Source organism: Neodothiora populina (genome assembly GCF_041146345.1).
Source record: "Neodothiora populina strain CPC 39397 chromosome Unknown canker_contig_16, whole genome shotgun sequence".
NCBI classification, from domain to species: domain Eukaryota; kingdom Fungi; phylum Ascomycota; class Dothideomycetes; order Dothideales; family Dothioraceae; genus Neodothiora; species Neodothiora populina.
The window spans coordinates 644,671-668,074 of NW_027191409.1; the positions used below are offsets into that span (position 1 = coordinate 644,671).

The following is a 23,404-nucleotide window of genomic DNA, read 5'->3' on the forward strand; positions in this document are numbered from 1 at the left end:
ACTCTGAACATTGCTGGACATTGTATTCGAGTCCTTAAGGTAAATGTGTACCTTACTTTGATGTCTAGCGATCTTGCCAAGACCGATCCTCTACGCGTAACTTCTCTTCGTATCCGCCAAGCACGCTTACCTACCATCAGATATCTAAGCATCTAGTCAATCACTCCCAGAGTGTTTGCATATATATATATCCGATTCCCCAAGACACCAACGTCGTCAAACATCTCGATACAGTCTTGCTGTCACATACTGAAGTGCCGTACCTCAGGTCGTAGTCAGACTTTTCGCGCTATGCACTGAAGCGATCGCCGTAGTCGCTATTTCACTGTCATTATGGGCGCCCCGGTGCAAATAGAAGATGCGAAGAAGCAATGGACATCCCTTATCACCGTGGCCTTTCGACGACGAATACGAGCTGATCAGCTGACTGATGCCTTCGCGGAACTATGGCATAAAGCGCATCTTCCAGGCGCGGTCATTGTATCACTCATCCTTACTTCAGGCGCACGCCTAAGCAGTGGCGTGGATCCCCTTGTACCTGCTTACTTGGATGAGGTGTTAAAGGTTACAGGCGTCGAGATATGCGACGTATTAATAGCCTTGCTGGCTCAGACACGGTATGCCAGCAATAATTCGGTCGACCAAAATGATCCAAGCGCGTATGACCTGCTTCTCATCGAAAGTGTGTTCGCCTTGTTGTTACGGCTCACTGTCAATGGGAAGCAGCCAAGGACTGCTCAGGAATCGCGCAGGGGAGCTCGAGCCCTTGCTGAATGGCTGACAGCATGTAACTACCATGAAACCTTGCTCCAGGTTCAGTCCGAAGGACTACGAGCTCCAGATCTATCTGTTGTCTCGGCACTCGAAATAATTGCTACTTTTGCTATGTCATTGTTCGCCAACCAGATCGCCAGGAACGATATGTCGAATCCGCGATTTCGAGGTGAATATCGCCACTATTGACGATCCATGTCCACTGCTAATCGACTCAGATATCAACGAGAAAATGGCATTCGCTCTGAACAATTTCGCTGCCCTTCTCTCGCAATGGAGCTCATCACAGATTCCTGCTAGATTGCAAATGATTGCGAGGACTCCTCCATTTGCAAATGGGACACCCGACTTTTCCATGTCTGAGATTGCCACGGCTGTAGAAGATCTACCTGTCAGCATCTCCCGCACAGATATCTACATATATCTCAATGCCGCATTGTGCGCAAGACCTCTCACTGATGATCTTACTTTCCTGAGCTATATGCATTCGAAATACCAAAGTGACACCCAGTCACTTATGATGGATCTTATTGTGTCCTCTTTTGATGCATTTGCGAACGCTCTCCACCGCAATGAACCTGTTCAAGTTCTCCTCTGCTACCGCTCATTTATCGCTAACAAGCTGCCCTTGCTGCTTACATCATTGTCTGCCTCTCTCTTTCCTGCCTCTGGTAGTCAGATATGTATCCAGACGGCTATGGGACGCATAGACGTGCATCCTTACCCACCGTTATCTTCCGAGAATGATGGGATTAACGAGGCGCTGAGAGGCAGTCGTCAAGAATTTTTGCATGCTTGTGTTATGCATCAGCTAGGCACAGATTCTCTCTTCTCAAGCATCACAGGGGAACCGGGATCCGCGCACAATGCCCGCTCAGTGAAGTACACGAAAGAGGGCCTTGCTGCTCAGTGTGTATCTAATGTACATCGTGTTGATCAGCTGGTTCGCGAGCTTGATGCAATGGGCGGCAACGCTGGAGCCATATCTGGGGCATTAATCGAGGTGAGCATTATTCGTTGCCTTTGCGTCATGAATCTAACAAGTGGATCAGACAGTGCAGCATTTGTGCAACATGAAGGAGACTATGTCACTAAGGACCGTTTGCAACGCAATAACTAGGCGCTTGTCTCTGCTCGATGTCATCTTTCAGTACGCTCAGCCTTTGGATATACTACAACCCCTTTGCCGAACTCTGCATGAGTGGTCTCACGACGAAGATCAGAGTATGACTTTTCGAATCCGCATGTTCTAACATACCGGCTAACGCTAGATACAGGCGAGTTTCAACCACCCTACGAAGAATTTGCTTCTATTCTTCTGCTAGTATTGGCCACGATCCATCGCTATCAGCTGTCGGGTCCAGACCTAGGTTTGACAAGGGACAATTTTGTCATTCAACTACTAGCACAGATGTCCGATAGCATCCCGACCAGCAAGATGACACAGGAACAGAATAAGCATTTGTCCAAGTGGATGCAGGGTCTATATGCAACCGATGAGCATGGCGAAACGAACGGCATAAGCGATGAGACTATGTCACATTGTCCACCTCAGGCTTTTTATCTGCTTGTGCCTACTTTACTGGAGCAAAGTATACAAGGCTGCAGGGCAGGATACCTTGCGCTCAATACATTGAAGGGCGGACTAGAATGTAAGAAGCTCTTGGTTTTGTTTCACGCCCTGGATAACTGACACACCTGCAGTCCTGCTTGAGCCTTTCCTCCTACCAGCACTGATCGGAGGGCTCAGATGGCTGACCAAACATTCATGGGAAGACCACGGTGATGCCGACGTTCTCATCGATGTTTTACATAAATTGTTGCGGCCGACGTCCATTTCTGGTGACGCGCAGGCCATGCACCAGACAATCATTGCGATGGTAGCAGCTCCACTTGAACGGTCACTGCGTGAACTGGACCGTCGAGTGCCGAATCGCAAAGAGATCGCTTTACTGATAGAGGCGCTCAAAGCTCATTCACACAGCCAGCGGTCCACCGGAGGCAGTATCGCCGAGATAACTCAATGGACTTCAACACCAGGTGGAGGGCTTCGACAATCAATTAAAGATGTCATCGGAAACTTGGTACGGTGGTCAAGTCAGTCATCAATCAGTCCCGTGCCACCAAGCTACACACATCGAATGATACTCGTGGCCATCGAGTCTCTTGGAGCCGACGAAGTCTTGGAAGTCATCATCGAGGAAGTGAAAGCACAAACACAGATCGGGTTTGGCTCCGCTGCACTTGAAGTCGCCACCGCACTTGTTTGCGCGCCTTCGCATGATCAAGGGAACACAATGCTTCCGTTCGAAGACAATACAGCACTAACGTCACATCACCGCCGCACCCTGCGCCAGGCACTGAGACACAAGCTCGAGGCACCAAAAGAACTTTTAAGCATGCAAACCGAATACGTCGAGACTCTGATCCGGCTAGGTCGACGAGTAGATGCTCAATCCGCCGTAGCACCAATCAACCAGATCGCCATGCCCATGGCAAATCTCGACTCCCAAGATCTCATGCAAGACATGGACATGAACGGGGCCGACATGACCGCCGACGGCATGAATATGCAGCAGCAGCAACAAGCACAACCCACGGAAAGCATGCACCAGGACAACGACCCATCCGCATTCGCCAACCTAGGCGGCTCTCTCGACCTCTCCAGAGCCGCGGCAGCAGGTCTAGGCGGCGTCGACATCAACGACCACCACAACGCTGTCCCTGTCGACCTCTCGGCCCATCTCTTTGACCCCGGTCAAGACCTCGACTTTGATATGACGGGCGCTGCCGGCTCGCAGAACAATAACGCGCAGAACGGCAACAACAACTCGGCTCAGAACGCCGAAGACGACATCTTTGCCGGGTTGGACATGGGCGACATGGGCGATATGGGCGACGACGATTTCAACTTCTCGTGAGTTGAAGAGAATTGGTTTTCGTCTGTATGAACGACTGGTAGGTAGTCATAGACAAAAGAGTCGCGCAGCAGTGGACTTTATAATTAAAACCCGAGGAAAGAACTTCTGTAACATGTGTGGTCAATCGGGAACCGTGTATGCGTGCAGGTGTTGTCAGCAGTGCAAGTGGACTCGATACCGATCAAGGCCAATTTATGTGCAAGCGCAGAGGAAGAAGAATGATTCGATACGTCGATTATCAAATGAAACGACCTGGTAGACCATGAATAGGACGTCTTATTGACATCATCTTCGTCGAGATGCATTGATAGCCAATTCACAACATCACACTTTCGAAGCTAGGTTTGAGGAACAAGAAGATAACATTCGCTCACGGTGCGAGTGAGACCCTGTCCTCTTCGTGTATTTATGTATCTTCGTACGCAATGGTCCTTACTTCTCCTGGATAGTGGTTTGAGTAAAACAGCTGTATTGTATATTTACTGCTGTGTATCTTACCATACACTCTTGATGGTGCAACACGCTAATAGAGTAACACAGAGCAGAACCTCGGTATGAGGAAGAAGGAACACCGTGAGGTGTCTTGAGTTGATTCTTGCCTGATGTTTCCTTTTTTTATGTTCATGGAAGGAAGTGAGTTGCGTGTATTTCTTTGTTTAATTCAACTTGGCTTGCTTGATTTCGCTTATTTGCTTGCATTTTGTGTTCTGCTAGTCCTGTCATCCCTGTACTTCTCTCAAGCTGTAACGAGGGGGATATATATACTTTGTGTCCACATATCACATGAGAAGACAAAATGGTGGTCAGGTGTACAATTTCCGTTCCCTTCGACTCTCGAAGATGATCCTTCTCAATATTCGCCATCAGACCGCGACAGACCTAAAGATGCTGGGTCGCTATGACGCGCCGTTCGTGAATTCATGAATCCATTCATTCCGTGTCCCTTGCCCTCATATATTCACTTGTTGCGCTGCTCTGCTGGCTCCGTATTTGTTGGACCCATGAGAACCTGCTCCTGCTCCATCATCATCATGTCGTCTCTTGCGACGCTCCCATCTCCTTTCCCCACCAGAGCGTGATCTTTAGGCGAATTCAACGCGAGCGTGTTGCCCGCAGCGAGTAGTGTAGCGATGGACGACGACGATGCGGCTTTTGAACCACTGTCGGCGTACGCGGCGTTTATGTAGCTTCTGGTCTCGTTGACGTATCTTGCTTGCTGAAGTCTGGAGTCGGCGCGAGACAAGGTTGATGGAAGAGGCAGCATGCGATTGCTTGTTATGTTGCTGCTGCTCCACGGTGCGGGCTCGAGAATATGCCCAGTACCGGTATCGGGCTGCATTTCTTCTCTTTGTAGTGGTGGGAGCTCGCTGTTTCCTCGGGGAACAAGTTGAGGTGCGGACGGTGGATAATCGTTGTCAGAGGGTTGTGGTAGACGAGTTGCTGATTGGCTGTGCGGAATGGCATAGTTGTGGTTATTGGCAGAGGGATATCCGTGACATGGCTGATCCGGTACGGTATGTGCTGGAAATCCTTTCCATACTGTCGAGCCAGTGCAACTATCTGTCCTGGGCGTTGGTATTGTCAAAGGTGTGCTGTAAGTGCCCGATGATGAAGATTCGTCCCTTGAGAGCTGCAGATCTGGTTTTGTTCCAGGATATGACTGTCTTTGCATAGTTGGAGAGTAATGACTATGCCATTGATATTGATTCGGCGATTCTTGTTTTTCACTGATAGGACTAGACTGAGCCACCCAAGCCAATACACCGCTATCCTGAGCGCTGCTTGGGACTGTGATGGAGCTGCTGTGCTCGACTTTCGATCTTTTGTTTTCTGTGATTGTCTCAGTAATGCAAGGCGCAATAAAGGTCACGATTGTTGAGCTTACCTGATTGTGATCCGTGTTTTGCCTTGAAGTCAGCAAGATATGCCTGATAGTCGGCGTAGTGAGTAGTCCTTTTGTACTCTTTCAAGTCTGCAGCATACTTCTCCTTCGTTGCTTGCGCCTCCCGCTCGCATGGTTCCTTCTCAGTTGGAGCGGAGTTCTGCCAGCGCTCGCCAACAATCTTAGCGATCTCACTGAACCCCAAGTCCTGACCTTTGAGCTCGTCTCTCATCTCTGCCGATTTCTGAGCTTTAAGCAATTGTAGAAGCGACCATAAATTACTTACGATTGGAGAACAGCACATAAGCAGATGGAGGTCTCTCTGGAGCATGCTCATCCGGCTGAACAAAGTTCAGAATTGTCAGCATCAGGTAGGAAAATCGACCCCAGAAAAACATGGCTCTGCTTCGGTCCGGTATGCACACCTGGGGATAACCCTTACCTTGGGATGTCTCCTATATCTCCGCTTCTGACCACCGAGGTTGCTGAGATTATTCGCGATGCGTGATCTCTGCTCCCTCGCAAGGTGATCATCTTCGAGATCGCTGCGATATGTCTCCTCGCCCGATCCTAGTCGTGAAGGCGCGCCCAGAGTGACATTGTCCCTCGTTCGTCCTCGGGCTTCAATGATGGCCCTTTGCAGTTTCTACATTGGAATGTGAGCATGCGTGTCCGTTGACTCGGCAAACAATGGAAGAGGTGGAGGATCGTCTAGTTGCACGTTTCGCATCTACATACCCTTCTGTGGCCTAGTTTAACATGTAGGGTATCTCTGGGAACCTAGTCAGCAGACGGATGCGAAGAAAATAGTACGGTGGCTGTACAGGTCTGACTCCGTTATGTCACATAAAGTCTCCCACGAGTCAAAGCCTTCATCGATGAACACTTGGAGATACTGGGTCAGACCCAAATGCTCCAACATGATGTCTAGTCCTGTCATCAAGACTGGAGGAGTGGGGGACCGGGAACTGTTATTTTATGCAGCGAGGGAGTTCTAGCGACAGTTGAAATATTATCGGGTTCAATGGTCCCAATGGCGCTGCTAGTCACAGGATGCTCGGGGGGTTTGAGAAAGCTTTCCAGGATGAGCGTGGCGAATACAATCCTTGCCCATGTGTAAGTCGTGACACGTGCATGGATAGCTGTTCGACACACTGTTGTCATAGGGCGAGGCAGGAGGTATTAGACACGCTTGCACAGCAAGCTTTACAGTACGACCGGCAATCAGGACTGGGGAGTCCAAGGGCGATTGGCAACATCAGGCATAGTACGTGAACACGTCTCCACTAATTCGAGTCGTTGACAACATGGGAATCTCGCTAAGATGACGTTGGAAGTAGGTCAAAGCACTGGTTAGAAGGATAGATACAATCGTGTGAGGGGTGGCCGGAGTCTACTCCGACGCCGACAAAAAGGTAGCGTATCCGCCTGAAGGGGGGCCGTACATTATCATCTGGCGATTGGCGAGGCTTCGAGACCCAGATGCACTAGATTCGGCCCACTTCTTGTGGGAATGGCATGACGAAGAGCATGTGCATTGTACTCAGTGATAGACAGGCCGCTGTATGTAGCAAGCGCATCTCAACGAGTGCAGATTGGAGCCGGAGGTTAACTCCGTCGGCTAAACTGGAATTTGTTCCTGACACCTGGGAGTTCACTCACCACAGGCGACCCGAGGGAACTACATGGAGACGAGTCAGAACCACAAACGTGCGTACGGTCGGGACACTCGCGCAAACAGCGTGTGGGACGATAGGTGCAAATGTTGACTGCATCTGGTTTGGTGAGGTACCTTATCTCACTGTACTTGCGCACACGTCGCGCTGAACGGTTCACGAGAGGCTGAAGCAAGCGTCTGCAGCCAACGGGTCGAGGGGCGCACCTACGTCCGGTCCGGCCATGCACCATAGACGGGAATACCGCATACGGGAGGACTGCAGACGAGGAAGTACCTTGATTGATGGCACAGGTACATTTTGAAGCCGTGGAAGGTAGCGCAGCCTAGACCAAGTGTATGTGCACCGTGTATCATGTATCTGGTCTTCTCGATCATGTGTTGTACTCCATACAACTTGCAAATTATACCTGAATATATACATTGAATATGTCCTGTCACTCTGTTACGACTCTACGAGACATTTTGGGGAGAAATGCACGCATGTCGCACTGCCCCACTATCCAGCGCTCGGGCGACGAACGCTTGCGATGACACATAGAGCACTTGATTATATACATTGAGACCGACGGTGATACGATTGGAGTAAGTCGAGAAACACTCGTGGGTCAACGTACATCCACGGACGAAGGTTTGAGACTTTGCGGAATCAGACTTTGCCTTGCTAGGGGCGTGTTCTTGAGGTGCAGCTTCGTCATCTCCAAATAGAGCCACTGTCGGCCCACGAGCGGCTCATTGAGGCTGGGTTTTGCTCATTGCGTGGTCACAAGGGGGGTCGCATATGTGGAATATTGAAAGGCATCAGACTTTCGATGTCGGTAATAAGCCTCCCGTGTCGGCATTAATGTGATGCTGCATGTGTGCGTCTTGAATTAGCCAGTTTTACTATGTTCAGTAGCAGAACACGTTCATCCCTGTAGCGGTGGAGTAGACTCCTGACTTCGCTATACAATCTGGGAAGAATGGCGCATGTATCTTTTGTGACACCGAGCTTTCATCATGTTTGCTCTCGGCCATAATGCACGAGACATGCCAACGAATGCAATCTGCTCGGGACTGCATTGGACGTCACGTGTGGCGTGTAGACTTTCTCCAAGATAAGTCTCATCGCGGTTGACTGCAACAAAGTCCTTCTCTGTACAGTGTACCCCGACCAGGTCTTCAAGATCATGCAACTGTACGTTGAATTGGAAGACATGATTCAGTCGAAGCACGTACCAATGGATCGTGAACCAATGCAAGGAGCGGAATGGACCATTGCTCCAACTGTCGGAGTCTGGCGTATTATGGCGAGCTGTACAAAAGGTTGCACCTGCGGGCGGTGAGCACAGCTCTGAGCCGCAAGTCTTGGTGTCAAGGGAATGCCTCCGTGACAAGACCAAGACCCATTTGGACTAGTAGGATTGCGACTTGCTTCACTGGGATATTGCATCGCAACATTATTGGGGTAGATATGTCGGGTCTCTTAGTCCCAACAGCGACGAACTCAACGATGGTATCGCGGTAACGGATCTCCCTCGTTATCGTCGAGATCATGATCTGCATTGTCGGGAAGTCCGGCATCTGCAGCTGCAAGATTGGGTGCAGAGGGCCCAGAATCACCGCCAGCATCCGCGTAGTCCAACGGTTGCGGAGGAGCGCTCGCGTTAAGCTGCAATTGTCTTCGTTGTAGCTCCTGCTTATCATCGCTATGTGAAAGTGGTGATGACCGACTACCGGCGTGAGCATGCTCCACTGATCTACTAGTAGAAGAATCGATGTGTGGGGAACCGTAATCGTACCGTGGAGAACGTCCTTGATTGCGCATGCTTAGGATGGGTGTGACAGGCTGTAACGACCGCGACTCCACTTGTTCGATGTCGAAGACGTCAGGTCCAAGGAGCAGGACTGGAGCAGATGGGCCTGATTCAACATCGTCAGAAACATTAGCAGCCAAGGTTGCCGGCGGCTGGCTAGGCATCAAACGCGCTTCAGCCAGGTGCAAGCGTTGTTTTTCGGAGAGATGTTCCTCGCCGTCCATGGCTGGAGGCTGATACATATGCGGAGGATCGTAATACTCGTACTGTTGATCATAACCAGTATGATAAGGATACTGGTAATGAGCATTATCGTATGAATATTCTGGATAGTGGTAGCGGTTTGGGTATTGCCAGTAGGAGTCGTCGGCCCATTCTGCGCCGGCGCCTGTGTCCTCACCGTTCCAGGTATGGGATTGTCCTTCAGGGTTTTGCTGCGGGCGAGTTGGGTCACCGTCGTGGTTTGGCGTGTCATCGGAACGCATATTTGATGTGTCAATTACATAGTCTCCTCTGGGCGGGGATACGGCCCTCGCTTTCCCTTTCTTCCGCCTGCTGTCAAGAGTGCCGACGATAACCTCGAACATAGAAGTAACGACACTCTTGTCGCGACGTATGGGAGCGGTGTCGAGGATACTGGGAGCTTGGATAACGTGAAGAGAATTGTTTCCCTCGCTATTTGCAACGAAGGTGGACTCTTGCGCGTAGGCCGAGGCACCACCGTACGCCGCGGCGGTGCTCCTCTGAGAAAGGAATTTCTCGCTTCCAGCTAGCTTGCCCTGAATATCTAGAACGACCTCAATGTAGTAACGAAAGCTGATCATGGAGCCCGGAACGGTGTTGATGGTAGGAAACGCATCCTCGGGTACAGTCACTTTGGCGTTGATCTCCGCTTTAAGGGTATGTGGGTCTACGATCAGCGGGACAATGGTCTGGGCGAGATCTTTGCGAAAGACATGACTGGATCCCGCACCCGAGAGGGACAACCCACCCAGGCCGGTCAAAGACTTGGGATAGTAATCTTCGTATTTGCGTTTCTGGCCATCAGTCATGGGGCCTAGAGGAAGAGCCGGGTGCAAATCGGTGCGTGCAAGACGATATAGCGTGATGATGACCCCGCTCATGCTCTTGACATGCTTGGTGTGAGCGACAGATACCCTGATAGGGATGCTGTCTCCTCTCAAGCAGCCACCCTTGAGGGACTCGACGGTGGCAGTGATGGTTCTGTCGGCAGTCTGACTTATGGCGGTAGATCTGGTCGAGCCCTCGCTGGTACGTTGCAACTGCAGCAGAGAGCCGGAAACGGATCTCCGTCCAAGGCTGCTGCTATCGAAACTCGCTTCTTCGCTCAACGAAGGCGTGCGAGAAGTGTCGGCCCCTGCCCCAGATGTCGTGGCGGCCGAGGCAGAAGCAGATGCCGCGATAGATGGCGGCGCGGGCACTGTGGGAGACGACGACGCTGCGGTGGGATTGGAGGATGAGGTGCTCTCACGGGTGCGCGCGGAGAGTGAATGGTTCGGGTGTCTAGAATGCTTGTCGGACGCCGCGTTCCTCGCAACACCCCTGGGCTTGGACTTGCGCGTCACGGGCTCGAGAGTGATGGTCCTTGATTTGGGAGGCAGGAGGTCGGCAATGTCGATGCGCTCGCAGAGGAACAAGCGCTGATCATGGGTGATGGTGGGGTTCATGGTGGTCGGGCGGGTCAGGGTGGCGGTCATCAGATAGGATATGGTGCCGCGCTCGAATTCGATGCTGCTGGGCAGATCGACGTCCTTGGGAAAGGCGACCTCGAAGTCGAAGCGATATGATCCCTCGGCGAGTCTGCCCTCGCCACACAAGACGACCTCGTCCTCGAACAGAGAGGCGAAGCCATTTCCAAAGTATTCGCCCGACTTCTTGCCATGTGTGCTTGCGCCGCGACTGGCGGATCCGAGTGAATGGGCAGGACGGCGCACGGCATCGCTCTGGGGGCCGGGGTTCCGGTGGACCTGGACGAAGCCATGCAGGCAGACGGAGATGTGGGTGAGACGGAAAGGCTTGACGACCTTGACGACGACGGCGCCGGTGACGGATTCGCCGGGACTGTACTGCTTGTGCGGATCATGCGCCTTGACGGTGAATTCGGAGATGCTGCGCGTCTTTTGAGAAAAGGGAGATGCGACCTTGTATAGTATGCGCCGAGAGGCAGAGGGCGTTTTGAAGATGGAAGAGCGTTCAGAGCTCGGGGTCATGCTCGAGGCCAAGCTTGCCGCCTTTGTGCAGCATGGATATCGACGTCGACGTCGATGCCGGATGAATGACTCGAACCGGGCAGCCAAGCGGAGGCGAGCAAATCGGATAGAAGAGACAGAAAGACAAAAGATGGAGATAAGAGAGGAAAAGAGACAGGGAAAGATGGTCAGGAGGACATCCCTTGGGTTGATCTCACGGCTGTCCTTACACGCTTCCGTCTACCTGACGCCGATCCACTTGTCCGAGCTCTTGCCTACCATGCACCTGTTTCGATCAATTGCACCGAGACGAGACACGCGCGCGCCTGAGCTGTGCAAGGATTAGTTTATCAAGTGTGTGTCGGGACAGAAGTGTCGGCAGGGACGGAATCCCAGTCCTGAGTATGTAGACGGAAAAAAATCACTTGGGATGTTGTGTATATCTGCCTCAGCAATCAGGTAGTGATCCGTACCACAAAATAAGGTCTGTACGATACTGGAGACCTGGATCTGGAGATGCTAAGCTCTACCAGACATGCAGTACGGTATCGTGCGGAGTGAGCCGAGCGCAAGAGGGGTGAGAGGGTCTTCGAATCAAGATCAAAGCCCGTCCGCCATTATTATCGGCCGTTTCGATAATTGCGGAGGCACTCAGTGGACACCCAGTGGACCACACGGGACGGTGAGTCTGGGGTGAGAGACGGGGCTGATGCATGGATCGGATGGATTTGCATTTACACTAATTACGGTTTTTAGCAGTCCGGTACACGTCCCGTCAGGTGTCAATGATGGACCCTTGGTACAGAGGAAAGGCATACTTTGTAGGGGACATCAGATGCATACCTTACCTACAGTACCTCGCCACTCAGGTAGAAAGGCAGGCGGAGAGGGACACTTGTGCAGTAGATGATCATCACCTCACGTCGACGCGGAGCGTCCATGGGTCATCCCTGCTACCGGTACTGTAGAGAGAAACAATCATCTCGAGGTTTCTTGATGTCAACACAGATCGTCCAACTGAATGTATCATTCTGGAAGAATCTTGTCGAACAAAAGCACGCACCCAACAATACGAATGTAGATCACTACACTGGGCCTTACGAAGCACGCTCAGCCACGATACTGTACATGTCTACTAAATCAGAAGTCCAAGAAGCACCGTGATCTCTATATTGTGTTGTTCGCGAAACCAAGAAACGTTGATGAAGCCTTGACCACGCGAAGCCGAAGCCGGACTGTGCGTTTCTTGTCTGCACTTTCGCCTTGGGAAACCCTTTCAGCCCTTATACTTGTAGAGCTTCTTGTCGGGTTCAGTAATTATCCTTCTTTTCGCTTGAAACGGAAAGAGGGCTGCGACCGCGAAGTGGTACCGTTTCTAAATACGCAGCTGAGGCCAACTAACAGCCGCTCATTTGACCCGAGAAATGAGATCTGCCTGTGCAGTACAAGTAGGACCACGCGGTTCATCTGGCATAGACTTTGTGACGGTCGCGCGCTGGGCGAGGGCGCCAGATCTTGCTGGGCATGGCTTGGAACGGTCAGGGCGCATTTGAGCAGTGGCTACCTGTGCCGCCATTCCATTGGCCCAACGGCGTTTGTTCAGCTCGTGGACAGAGTCAGAACAGCGAGAAAGGCTTCCTCACGTTTCGCAGGAGCACAGCTATACGATGGCCGACTAGCCCGATATGCTCCTATCGTCCCAGCTCGTCTAGATAGTTGCTAGCAAGCTTTTGTGGTGCTCTCTGTGCACCCTATCTATGCTCTTGTTAGTGGCATCTTCTCTCCCCCCGAGGGCGTTTCCGCAGCACCTAGCAAACATATAAAAGTCAATATTACAGCCTCAGTCAGTAGGTACCCCAAGAGGAGGAGGTCAAGAGGTACAGTAGTAGCGATACTTTGGAGTAGTACTTAAATTACCTCCCCTCCCATACCACCATTTCATCACTATTTCTCCATCGTCCTTCGTTTCCTTGTATCCTCTTCTTTTTTTTTCCCCATAGACCTTCATTCATATCTACTCAACACATCAAGCATCTGCAAGAATGAAGTACTCAAACACCATCCTTGCTCTCGCGGGTCTTCTCTCGCTCGCCCAAGCCCAGAGCATCCCCGGCCTCCCCTCATGCGCAGGCAGCTGCGTGCCCGCCGACTTTGGAGGCTGCGGACAACTCGACGTGAAGTGCATCTGTTCGAACAGCGACCTGATCGCCAACCTAGCATGCTGTGTGTCCACAGCGTGTAGCGAGGCCGACCAAGAGAGTACGTTTCCATCCCTCCTACCTCAAGCTTTGTGTATATCCAGAACCTAACCATTTTGATCTTCACAGCCACAATCCAATTCGCAGACTCCATCTGCGCAGGCCAAGGCATCGCGAACCTGCCGACAGCAGCAACCTGTGCGCCGGGCGCAAGCGGCGCCTCATCCACCGCCGCCGCCTCATCTGCCTCCTCAGCAGCATCCTCCGCTTCATCCTCCGCAGCATCATCATCATCATCATCAATCACTTCCGCAACAGGCAGCGCAGCATCGAGCGTCTCATCGCTCGTGTCCTCGGCCAGCAGCGCAGTCTCCGCCGCTTCGTCCTCTGCCGCGTCTTCGGTTGCTGCTGCGGCGACTTCTTCCGGCGCTGGATCCGTCACTTCTGCTGCTGCGTCAGCTACGCCGAGTTCGCAAACTGGTGCTGCTGCGCCTGCGATGACTGCGCGTGGGCCTGGGGTCGTGGCTGCTGTTGCTATTGTTCTTGCTGCTGGGGCGCTGCTTTAGGTGGGGTATGGATGGCAGTTTCAGATCTGTGGTTCAGTACTGTACTCTGATGTTTTTTCCATATACATGTATATACACATATGTATCGGTGTTGAGCATATCAAAGGAAATGTTCGTCATCATGTGATGTTGTGAATCAATAAATGGATTCAGATAGACTTTTGTTCATATAAGAATGTTGTATTTGTCATTTCAATTCGTCTATGTATACTGACTACTAAAGCCATGTGGATACTACAAATCTGCAGTCCACCAGGGGTGTGTGTACGTATGTTCATGCTTGCTACCGTTCCCTCGACCCCAGAAAACCCCATAGATGATTGAATCCCCATGCTTGATTACGCCAGAATATATCTGTGGCCTCTCCTTTCCCTCATCCGCAATTATTAAACTGGTGCTTGTGTGTTGTATTAGATCACACCTATTCCCCTCCTGCCATTATCTTGTCGTCGTTAATCATATAGATGAATAATGCTGCAAATCTCTGTCGGTCGTCAATCCCTTCACCTACTTCTCCCACTTCTCCGTCTTGTGCTTTTCTTTCTGGCTGAATCGTCGCTTCTCTATCCGCGGACCAAAAACACAGGCACATCGCTGAGGTCGACTCCGTAGCTGTTGCTGAGCTGTACACTTCGTCTCTTGGCCGTCTGGTCGCTGCCCTGTCTGGTCCCTGCGCTGCCGCCGAAACCGTTGCCTCTCTCCCACCCGTAACCCATGCCGCCCGAGTACCTGTCGAAAGCAACATCGGCAGCATCCGGTGCGGGAGTCGTGTAGCTTCTGCGCATGCTGAGCTGCTGCGATCGGTTGTGCATGTTTTTCTCAGAAGGTGCCGGTCTGGGGGTATAGAGCGGATCGCCGGGTCGATAGGCGCGGTACTGCACAGGATTGCTGTAGGGCACGGGGCTCGATGCCGCCGAGTGATACGACATGTACGAAGAGGTCGACTTGGAAGTCATGTACGATATTGCGCTGTCAGTCCTGTCCACGTCTTCCTGGGCGGCGATGTGGTCCGCTGGGTTTGGCGCGTGGTATCTAGCGTAGGGATCGTCGGACTTTATGTTGTCAATGTGTGCTTCCATCTCAGCGCTTGTAGGCGTGATGTATCGCGAGACCACAATCGAAGGAGAGTGTCGAGGCGTCTGTTGTGTGCTGGCTTGCTGCTGTCGAGAGGCAGGCGCTGCATTGGCCCGGCTTGGATCGTAAGCGCGACGCTTCTCTGAAACAGGGGTTGGTACCTCGCCAGCAATGCTATGGCGCTGTAGAGGAGTGTTGGCTCCAGACTTTCCTATGTTCTGATTACGTTCGCGCCACAGCCGAGCTTGAGTTTCCCAGCCTGGCCAGCCAGGGTGCAATGCTGTTTGTGATGGAGACACAGGTACTTCTACCTCGTCCTTTTTGCTGTCTGGCAGAGCAACTTGCGCGTTCTTGGAGGGTGACTCCATACCCGGGACTTCAGGGATCGTTTCCTGCAAAGGCTTGACACCCTCACTTTCATCGAGCGCCCGGCGAGCCCGCGGGGTCAAAGACTGGGCTCGGCGTCGGGTCTTGGGTCTTTCCATCATGACAGGAGACAATCGGCCTTGAGCTTCTCCACCCTCGAACTTGATGGTTCCGACTCTGTACGGCCGTGGGCGCTCCATCGGCGTTTCTTCGTTCGAGCTGCTGGAGGCATCTCCGGTGGCGCTGGGAAGAGCGCTGGCAGATCTCATGTGCTTTGTCTTAGAACTAGACGACTCGGGAGTTACAGGAACAGGGATATCCTTCGCGATGGCATGCTCGCTATTGCGTCTTGATCTGCTCAAGCTACGAGCACGGCGATCATTCGCTTGTTGCTCAGCCACGTCTCGGCTCTTGGACCGGGCATATTGGGCAGCAGTCTCGTCGTCCATGCTCGCAAAGGGTCGGGCAAACTTCGAGCTGATCTGGTGTGGATGCAATTGAGGACGTGAGGCATCGAATGACTGCTTGGCCTTGGATTGACGGACTGCAATGTCATACGGAGATTCACCGAGGGATTGTGTGACAGTGCCAAAGTCAGAGATGTTGGGCATCGGCTCATCGCTGACCATTGCTGCTTCAGGGGAACGACGTCGACTCTTGCTTCTGCTGCGGCTCCTGAGTCGACTCAAGAAGCTCCTCCTCTTCTCGCCCTTTGGAGTGTCGGAATCAGTCTTTGCGGATCTGCCACGGCCTCTGTCCTCGTCATTGAGTTGCTTCAAGCCATCCGATGCCGTCGGAGAATTTCCTGCTTCTTTGCGGATTGTCTCGTCAACCGAAGTGTATGTCTGATCCAAGTGGGACATGCCCGGCTTCTGGACCAGACGGCGGGAGAAATTCACCTGGACATTGTCGGGAACGCTTGGGAGGGCTTCTTCCTTGACTTCTTCCACTGGCGCTTGCACTTCGACCTGCTGCGGTGACTGCGTCCGTGGTCTGATTTTCTGCAACTTCTTGGGCTGCTTTTGAGATTTGCTGGATCTAATGTCCTGGGCGGACGCCGATGGAGTAACATTCGTTGAAGGTGTCGCTGAAGGAAACACTGAAGCCGGGTTGCTGGGGAATGCACTGACGGCGGGTCGCTCATGGAGGGGAGACTTATCGAGTGACTGTGGCTGATCAGCTGTGATAGCGATCGCTCTTGGCTCGCCATCCATTGAACCCCTTGGACTCGCAACAGCAGTCTTGGAGGTGTCATCAATGTTCAGATTGTCCGTCTGTGCCTCAGCCTGCGCAAGTCCGGAGACCTCGGAGTTGTAGCCACTGTCAATCTTGGCTTGCATGGAGGATCTCCGGGGCGCTTGCAGGTAGGTACGATCGAGATCAGGACGGCTGGCGCTCGAGTCCGAGGCTCCAGAGGCCTGGCGAGATCGCATTGGGGAGTCAACACCTGTGAGCTTCTTCAATGCGTCGTTTGGCGTCCCGTTAGTCTCGTTGACGGGTGAGTTGTCTTCCACAGTGCTGAGACGGGTTTCTTGAACAGCTAGAGGTACATTCTCAGTGTACACATCCGGAGTAACCTCACACTCTGTGATATAGGCTTGTGCCATGTCAGGGGCACGCTGCTGCAATCGAGGGTTTGAAATTGTGCGAGGGGACGCGCGCGGAGATTGATGCACATAACGTCCATGCGTTTGCTCGGATCCAGTGCTGATGGTCAAGGGTGGCGTGGACACCGTCTTGGGCAGGACGCGGCTGCCGAGAGATCTGGATTGAGGCGAGGACCGGAACATCGAGTTGAGTTTGTGGTCAATAGCCTCCGAAACAGATTCACCTTCATTCGCCATCGCAAAGCCATCGGGAGCGGCAGGGCCGGTAGTGGGGTCGCGCATTCCTCCTGATTGCGCGGAGAAGTCCATGATTTGATTCGGCTCTGGCGAAGCGGCGCCATTCATGATGCGGAGTGAGCCGAGCTGGTATGTTCCTGTGTGGGTGATATCACAGTCAGAAGGTGTTGCAGCGCCTGGACGGGGCACCATCCTCCTGATTGGTTGATCCAGAGCATCGAACCCACCTTCGACGAATTGATCCCAAGTGTTCGAGTCTTGTTGGCGGCCGACTTGGGAGGCCGAGCGACGGCGTTCCTGCTGAGATGGGTGTCTGCCTGGTTTCCTCTTGAGTGCCTCGAGGGAGACACGAGTGGCAACACCGGCAGGGAGCAGAGAGCTGCGTCTGATCAAAGGCGAGATGGTCTCCACTGGCTCCTGAGCTTCCGAGATGGGGTCTGCCATCTCAGGATCGACAGATCTAGTCGGGAGCAAGGCCTTGTGCAAGGCAATAAGATCTTCGGGAGAAGCATTCTTCTTCAACTCTTGCAGGAGGGCAATGGCAGCACTGATGTCCAATTCGGAGCCATCTACGGCGACAGAGTGGCGCTTGGAGACGCTCGGGGTGCTGTGGAAAGAGCCAGACGCTCTTGTGAGGTTAGGAACAGATGCAGCAGGGAAACCTTGAGAGTAGACATCGTCTGGAGAAAGACGCTGCAAAGGAGATTCATGTGAGTGAGCCAGTGGACTCTCATCATAGTCGACGTCGACTCCTGGACTGGAAGCCTTGCTCGATCCGAACTTGTTAGAATCACTGCATTGTCTCGCAATTCCTAGATGTGCAGAATTGGTGTTGGTTCGGGGTTTAGTAAGACGCTGAGGACCAGAGGGTACTGGACCATCATCTTCTTGCAGCGAAGGTACATTGCCCATGCTGTGTCTCTTGCTATCTTTCTTATCGATGTCTATCAGTGGAAGTTAGCAGTTGAACTGGTAAGATTGATTGGGTGAGTGAAGAAGGTAAAAACCTTTACTGCTCTGGCTCCTGAAGAGGCCGGTAGGGCTTGTGAAGGCCCCGAAACGTCCACGCATTAGTGCTGCTTGTGTGATGGTCCGGCTGGCAGGCCTCGTGAGGGGAACTGTTGTATTACAGTTCTATCACAGCGTGGCGACCAACGGTCATGGGGGGTGACGAGTAGATCGGGGCAGTGTTACTCGCTTAGGCGTGATAATCAAATGGTACAATGCTAACACATGAAAGTAGTCACAGCCACAGGGGAAAATGTGGGATGAAACCCAGGAACAATCGAAAAAACGGCGAGCCAACGGGTTTTTGAGAATAGATGGCAAGCGAGGCGAGTATTGTCATGTCATGGGGAAAATCAAGTATGGAGAAACGGACGAGTTCTTATGCATTGGGTGATCTCGCTATCTAGTGCCTCTGGTTCGAGGTAAACAGGTTCGACTGCTACAGTATCCACCAAGTCAGAGCACGCAGGCCCCGGTTCGAGATGGCCGCAGGCTGGCGACCTGCCACCGACGGGAAGCAAGCGCTGGCGTATGCGTGTTGCTCTGGCCAACCAGCGCTCTGTCGGTGCGTTTCAGCCTCACGGAACTTGGTTTGGCTCGGATCTAAAAGACGGTGCTAGGACAGGACGGGACTTAAGTGTGGCACAGTCTGCCACGATCTCCAGTGAACCTGGCAGATAATAGGCACAGCCGGAGAACGTCAAGGCATATTAAGGCAGCTCAAGGTGCGAATCGGCGCATCTGGCAATGGAGGGCAATGGAGAGTCAGCCTTTTCTCCCCTCCTCAACGCAGGCTGGTTGTCATGCCGGTGGCCGTGTCGCTCCAGCGTGGTTCCACTCTGAAGGACGGAAAGTGGCAGTAGCATGCGCATGTCTGAGGCAGTTACACAAACAGCACAGAATGGAAAGTGAAGGCACTTCCGGGTCGTACCACATACCGTGATAGTCAATGTCATCGAGATAGGCCGGATCACTCGCACAAGGGAACCCCCTGGTGGACAAAGAAAGTGTCGGTGAGGGGTGTTATGGGTTGCTAACTTATCTGCTACTGCCTTTGGGAGGTCCTGTGTTCAGTCGGCACACGCGTGTATCGCTGGCTTAATCTATCGTGTGTATAAGAAAAGAAGATTAGTCGAATTTAATCGATCGGCAATACTGTGGGTGAACCGAGCGAATGACACCACAAAGGCCAAGCTGTGCTAGCTTATCTACCGTACTGTACTGTACGTAGTGTGCGGGACGCGGAGGATTGTATGGTGTCACAAGTGCAGATTTGATGTGGCAGTGCAGACAGGTACAAGCTAGAGTACGGTGCCGTGACCAAAGAAGAGCAAGATAGGAGATTTTGCAGCAGCAAGTGGAGCAGCAGGGGTTGTTCTGTCCAAGAGTATGTTAAGGTTCTGCAGATGTCTACAAGTGGGAAAGGCACTAGCGGAGTATGGTAGGAAAAGATAGGTGGAAAGTAAAGAAGAAGAGGGAAAAAAACAAGTGGCTGTGCTGTATGGAGCCGCGCCGCATGTCTCGGACTCGGCAAGCGGAATGATGCGAAACGCCAAAACGCGGTTGACTGGAAGGAGCAAGATAAATGCTGTGATCCTATTGGCTGAAGGCAACAAAACGCGTGTTGAAATTGGAAGGTTCGCGTCAGACAATTGTATGTCGTATGTCGTGCATGTCGTGTTGTGTCGTGTTTCTCTTTCTTCCACTCCTCCCTCCCTCCCCTGCCACCACTAGCAAAGCACCCACCCTTAAACACACTCACTCGCAGCTTCTGGACTCGCCTTTCCGTCGTCTCCACTTTCTCAACAAGCTGTGCATCTCGGCATACCCAGACCACCCCCCGTTCCTTTATCGTGACTTCCCACCCTTCGACTTCCAACCCAGGCCTGATCAGAACACACCCAAAGCGTCGCTACCGGGATCATGGCTCTCCTGACCTACAAATCCCTGATCAATTACGAGGAGCAGCAAGGTGTGTCATGCCACTCGCTCAATCCGAGACGCTATCTCTCTGAGACTCGGTCGATGGCATGCAAGCAAGCTTACATGCAATGCAGCTGCCTTTGAGGACTTCCTGCGCTCCTTCAAGAGTTCATCGACAGAAGCCGCCGATGCGCTAGACGACCTCAAGCTCAACGAGCAGGATGACGATAACGAGTATGACTTTATGGACGAGTCAGAAGAGGAAGGTGCGCAGCAGCAGCCGGGAGAATCAGGAAGGCGCACGCGGCAGAACAGATCAAAAGCGAAATACATGAATTTGCTGCAAAATGTGGCAGATCGCAAAGTCGACGCTGTGCTGATCGACCTCGACGATCTTGACCAGGTATTTGGTTTTGTTTCACCTCTGTCGATGACTTGGAAGCTGACATGGTCCTTTCCTGCAGTATGAGAAAGCGCTGGACGAGACACAATCCCACCTCAAGCTGGTGTCATCAATCGAGAACAATGCGCTACACTACATCGAGATCCTGTCACGGGCAGTCGACAAAGTCATGCCGGACCCCAAGAGCGACCTGAGCTTCAAGGACGACGTGCTGGATGTCATCCTGACTCAGCGCTCCAAGGCCAATGAGGTGCAACAGCAGCTTCTGGACGAAGGCGCCGACACGAGTGCCTCGACAGCCCCAGACAACCTCTTCCCTCCCGCCCTCACGCGCCGCTACAACCTCAACTTCAAGCCCATGACCCCCTCCGGGTCCAGCGCGGAAAAGAGTGGGAAGGCATTAGCCGTGCGGCAGGTGCGTGGCGAGCATCTGGGCCACCTCATCACGGTGCGCGGAATCGCCATCAGAGTGTCGGACGTCAAGCCCGCAGTGCAGGTCAACGCATACTCGTGTAACCAGTGCGGTCAAGAGGTCTTCCAGCCCATCACCACCAAGCAATACACGCCCATGATCATGTGTCCCTCCAAGACTTGTCAGGAGAACAACGTCAAGGGCGAGCTGATCCACTCGGTGCGAGCTTCCAAGTTCCTCGCCTTCCAGGAGATCAAGATTCAAGAGATGGCAGATCAGGTTCCCGTCGGCCATATTCCCCGTCAATTGACTGTGCACTGCCACGGATCGCTGGCGAGACAGATCAACCCGGGTGACGTCGTCGACATTGCCGGCATCTTCTTGCCCACTCCCTACACCGGCTTCAAGGCCATCAAGGCGGGTCTGTTGACCGACACCTATCTCGAGGCCCAGCATGTGCACCAGCACAAGAAGAGCTACGACTCGATGGTCCTGGCTCCCTCGATGCTCCGGCGAATGGAAGACCTGGAGCGCTCTGGTCAGCTCTACGAATATCTCAGCAGATCCATCGCCCCCGAGATCTTTGGTCACTTGGACGTCAAGAAGGCTCTGCTTCTGCAGCTCATCGGAGGTGTGACCAAGGAGGTCGGCGACGGCATGCGCATTCGTGGCGACATCAATGTCTGTCTCATGGGTGATCCCGGTGTTGCCAAGTCTCAGTTGCTCAAGTACATCACAAAAGTCGCTCCCCGTGGAGTCTACACGACCGGTCGTGGATCTTCGGGCGTTGGTCTCACTGCTGCAGTCATGCGCGACCCGGTGACTGACGAGATGGTGCTTGAGGGCGGCGCGCTTGTGCTGGCCGATAATGGCACCTGCTGCATCGATGAGTTTGACAAGATGGACGACAGCGACCGAACCGCGATCCACGAAGTCATGGAGCAACAGACCATTTCCATCTCCAAGGCAGGCATCACAACGACACTGAACGCACGCACATCCATCTTGGCGGCAGCCAATCCGCTCTATGGTCGTTATAACCCTCGCATATCTCCAGTGGAGAACATCAATCTGCCCGCAGCTCTCCTCTCTCGTTTCGATGTGCTCTTCCTCATCCTAGATACCCCGAGCAGAGACGCAGACGAGGATCTCGCACGCCACGTCACCTACGTCCACATCCACAACGCTCACCCCGAACCAGCAGGCGGCGGCCTGATCTTCTCCCCTCAGGAAGTCCGACAATGGGTCGCTCGCGCACGTACCTTCCGTCCACTCGTTCCCAAGTCAGTGACAGATTACCTCGTGGGCGCCTACGTGCGTCTGAGACAACAGCAAAAGCGCGATGAGAGCAACAAGAAACAGTTCACACACACCTCCCCGCGTACCCTCCTCGCAGCCATCCGTCTATCACAAGCGCTAGCCAGACTGCGGTTCGCAGACGAAGTCATCACCGACGATGTCGACGAGGCCCTTCGTCTACTCGAGATCTCCAAGGCCAGTCTGTACGAGGACGACAGGACGAGGAGAGGCGACATGAGCGTCAGCTCCAGAGTGTTCAATCTCATCCGTGGCATGCGTGAGAGTGGAGCTGCAGCCACAGGAGAAGGACGGGGAGAACTCGATCTCAGGAGAGTCAGAGAGCGCGTGCTCGCCAAGGGATTCACCATTCAACAGCTCGAGAGTTGTATCGAGGAGTATGCGGATCTCGACGTAAGTCTTTCTTCTTTTTTCTTACATTTTTCCCCTCGCTATTTCAATCCAATCTCGGAACGGGACTATACTGACGATGTGAACACAGATCTGGCAAACCGCCGCCGAAGGAACACGACTTGTCTTCATCGAGACAGACGAAGACGACGCGGACATGGACGACGAGTGAATGTCCCCGTTTTGATGTTGCTTCGTTTTGTTTCATTCTGAATACACCACCCTCCTCCATAATCTACTTGTTTTTTCGTTATTCTATTGAAGGGATAGGGGAAAAAAGGAAAGGTAACACCACATCTAGGCTACCACCAACGCCTCTCTCTCTCCTGATGTGACGGAAGGGGAGGTTTGATCATGAATACCCAATAAATATCATTATTTATCGCATCAAGTTACAACAACAGCATTTCATTCTTGTTAGAGCTCGCCATGTCTAGTGTATCGATCCCAAAGATTACTTTAATGAGATGATGACCGGAAGAGACGGGGCCACGAACATCAGGATCTTGAAAAGGACCAATGTCGTTATGAATTATAATGTTGCGTTTCATTGAGTGATGTCTCGATCGCTATAATAAGAATAAATGGGGTGCCATATCAACTCTATCCCGCTGTCCTAATCTGGTCCACAGTAAAGTAGTGAAA

General features: G+C 52.6%; 6 protein-coding genes across 6 annotated transcripts; 3 read left to right on the forward strand and 3 right to left on the reverse strand.

The window, feature by feature from the left end:
• Positions 1 to 333: 333 nt before the first annotated feature.
• On the forward strand, positions 334 to 3,695 carry AAFC00_003560 (uncharacterized protein; the record flags this gene model as incomplete). Its single annotated transcript, XM_069348097.1, has 5 exons — positions 334 to 943; positions 993 to 1,777; positions 1,827 to 1,998; positions 2,052 to 2,426; positions 2,479 to 3,695. 5 exons carry the CDS (start codon positions 334 to 336, stop codon positions 3,693 to 3,695), a joined length of 3,159 nt encoding a protein of 1,052 aa, XP_069200866.1.
• A 958-nt stretch (positions 3,696 to 4,653) lies between these two features.
• Positions 4,654 to 6,499, reverse strand: AAFC00_003561 (uncharacterized protein; the record flags this gene model as incomplete). The annotated part of the gene is made up of 6 exons (XM_069343051.1): positions 4,654 to 5,525; positions 5,581 to 5,811; positions 5,864 to 5,918; positions 6,020 to 6,223; positions 6,316 to 6,349; positions 6,402 to 6,499. 6 exons carry the CDS (start codon positions 6,497 to 6,499, stop codon positions 4,654 to 4,656), a joined length of 1,494 nt encoding a protein of 497 aa, XP_069200867.1.
• A 2,239-nt stretch (positions 6,500 to 8,738) lies between these two features.
• Positions 8,739 to 11,279, reverse strand: AAFC00_003562 (uncharacterized protein; the record flags this gene model as incomplete). The annotated part of the gene is made up of 1 exon (XM_069343052.1): positions 8,739 to 11,279. One exon carries the CDS (start codon positions 11,277 to 11,279, stop codon positions 8,739 to 8,741), a length of 2,541 nt encoding a protein of 846 aa, XP_069200868.1.
• A 2,021-nt stretch (positions 11,280 to 13,300) lies between these two features.
• AAFC00_003563 (uncharacterized protein) lies at positions 13,301 to 14,022 on the forward strand (the record flags this gene model as incomplete). Its single annotated transcript, XM_069343053.1, has 2 exons — positions 13,301 to 13,517; positions 13,586 to 14,022. 2 exons carry the CDS (start codon positions 13,301 to 13,303, stop codon positions 14,020 to 14,022), a joined length of 654 nt encoding a protein of 217 aa, XP_069200869.1.
• Positions 14,023 to 14,585: 563 nt separating this feature from the next.
• On the reverse strand, positions 14,586 to 18,377 carry AAFC00_003564 (uncharacterized protein; the record flags this gene model as incomplete). Its single annotated transcript, XM_069343054.1, has 2 exons — positions 14,586 to 18,250; positions 18,314 to 18,377. The coding sequence occupies 2 exons, from the start codon at positions 18,375 to 18,377 to the stop codon at positions 14,586 to 14,588; spliced, it is 3,729 nt and encodes a 1,242-aa protein (XP_069200870.1).
• A 1,860-nt stretch (positions 18,378 to 20,237) lies between these two features.
• On the forward strand, positions 20,238 to 22,931 carry AAFC00_003565 (DNA replication licensing factor MCM7; the record flags this gene model as incomplete). The annotated part of the gene is made up of 4 exons (XM_069343055.1): positions 20,238 to 20,286; positions 20,372 to 20,640; positions 20,702 to 22,762; positions 22,851 to 22,931. 4 exons carry the CDS (start codon positions 20,238 to 20,240, stop codon positions 22,929 to 22,931), a joined length of 2,460 nt encoding a protein of 819 aa, XP_069200871.1.
• Between the last annotated feature and the right edge of the window lie 473 nt (positions 22,932 to 23,404).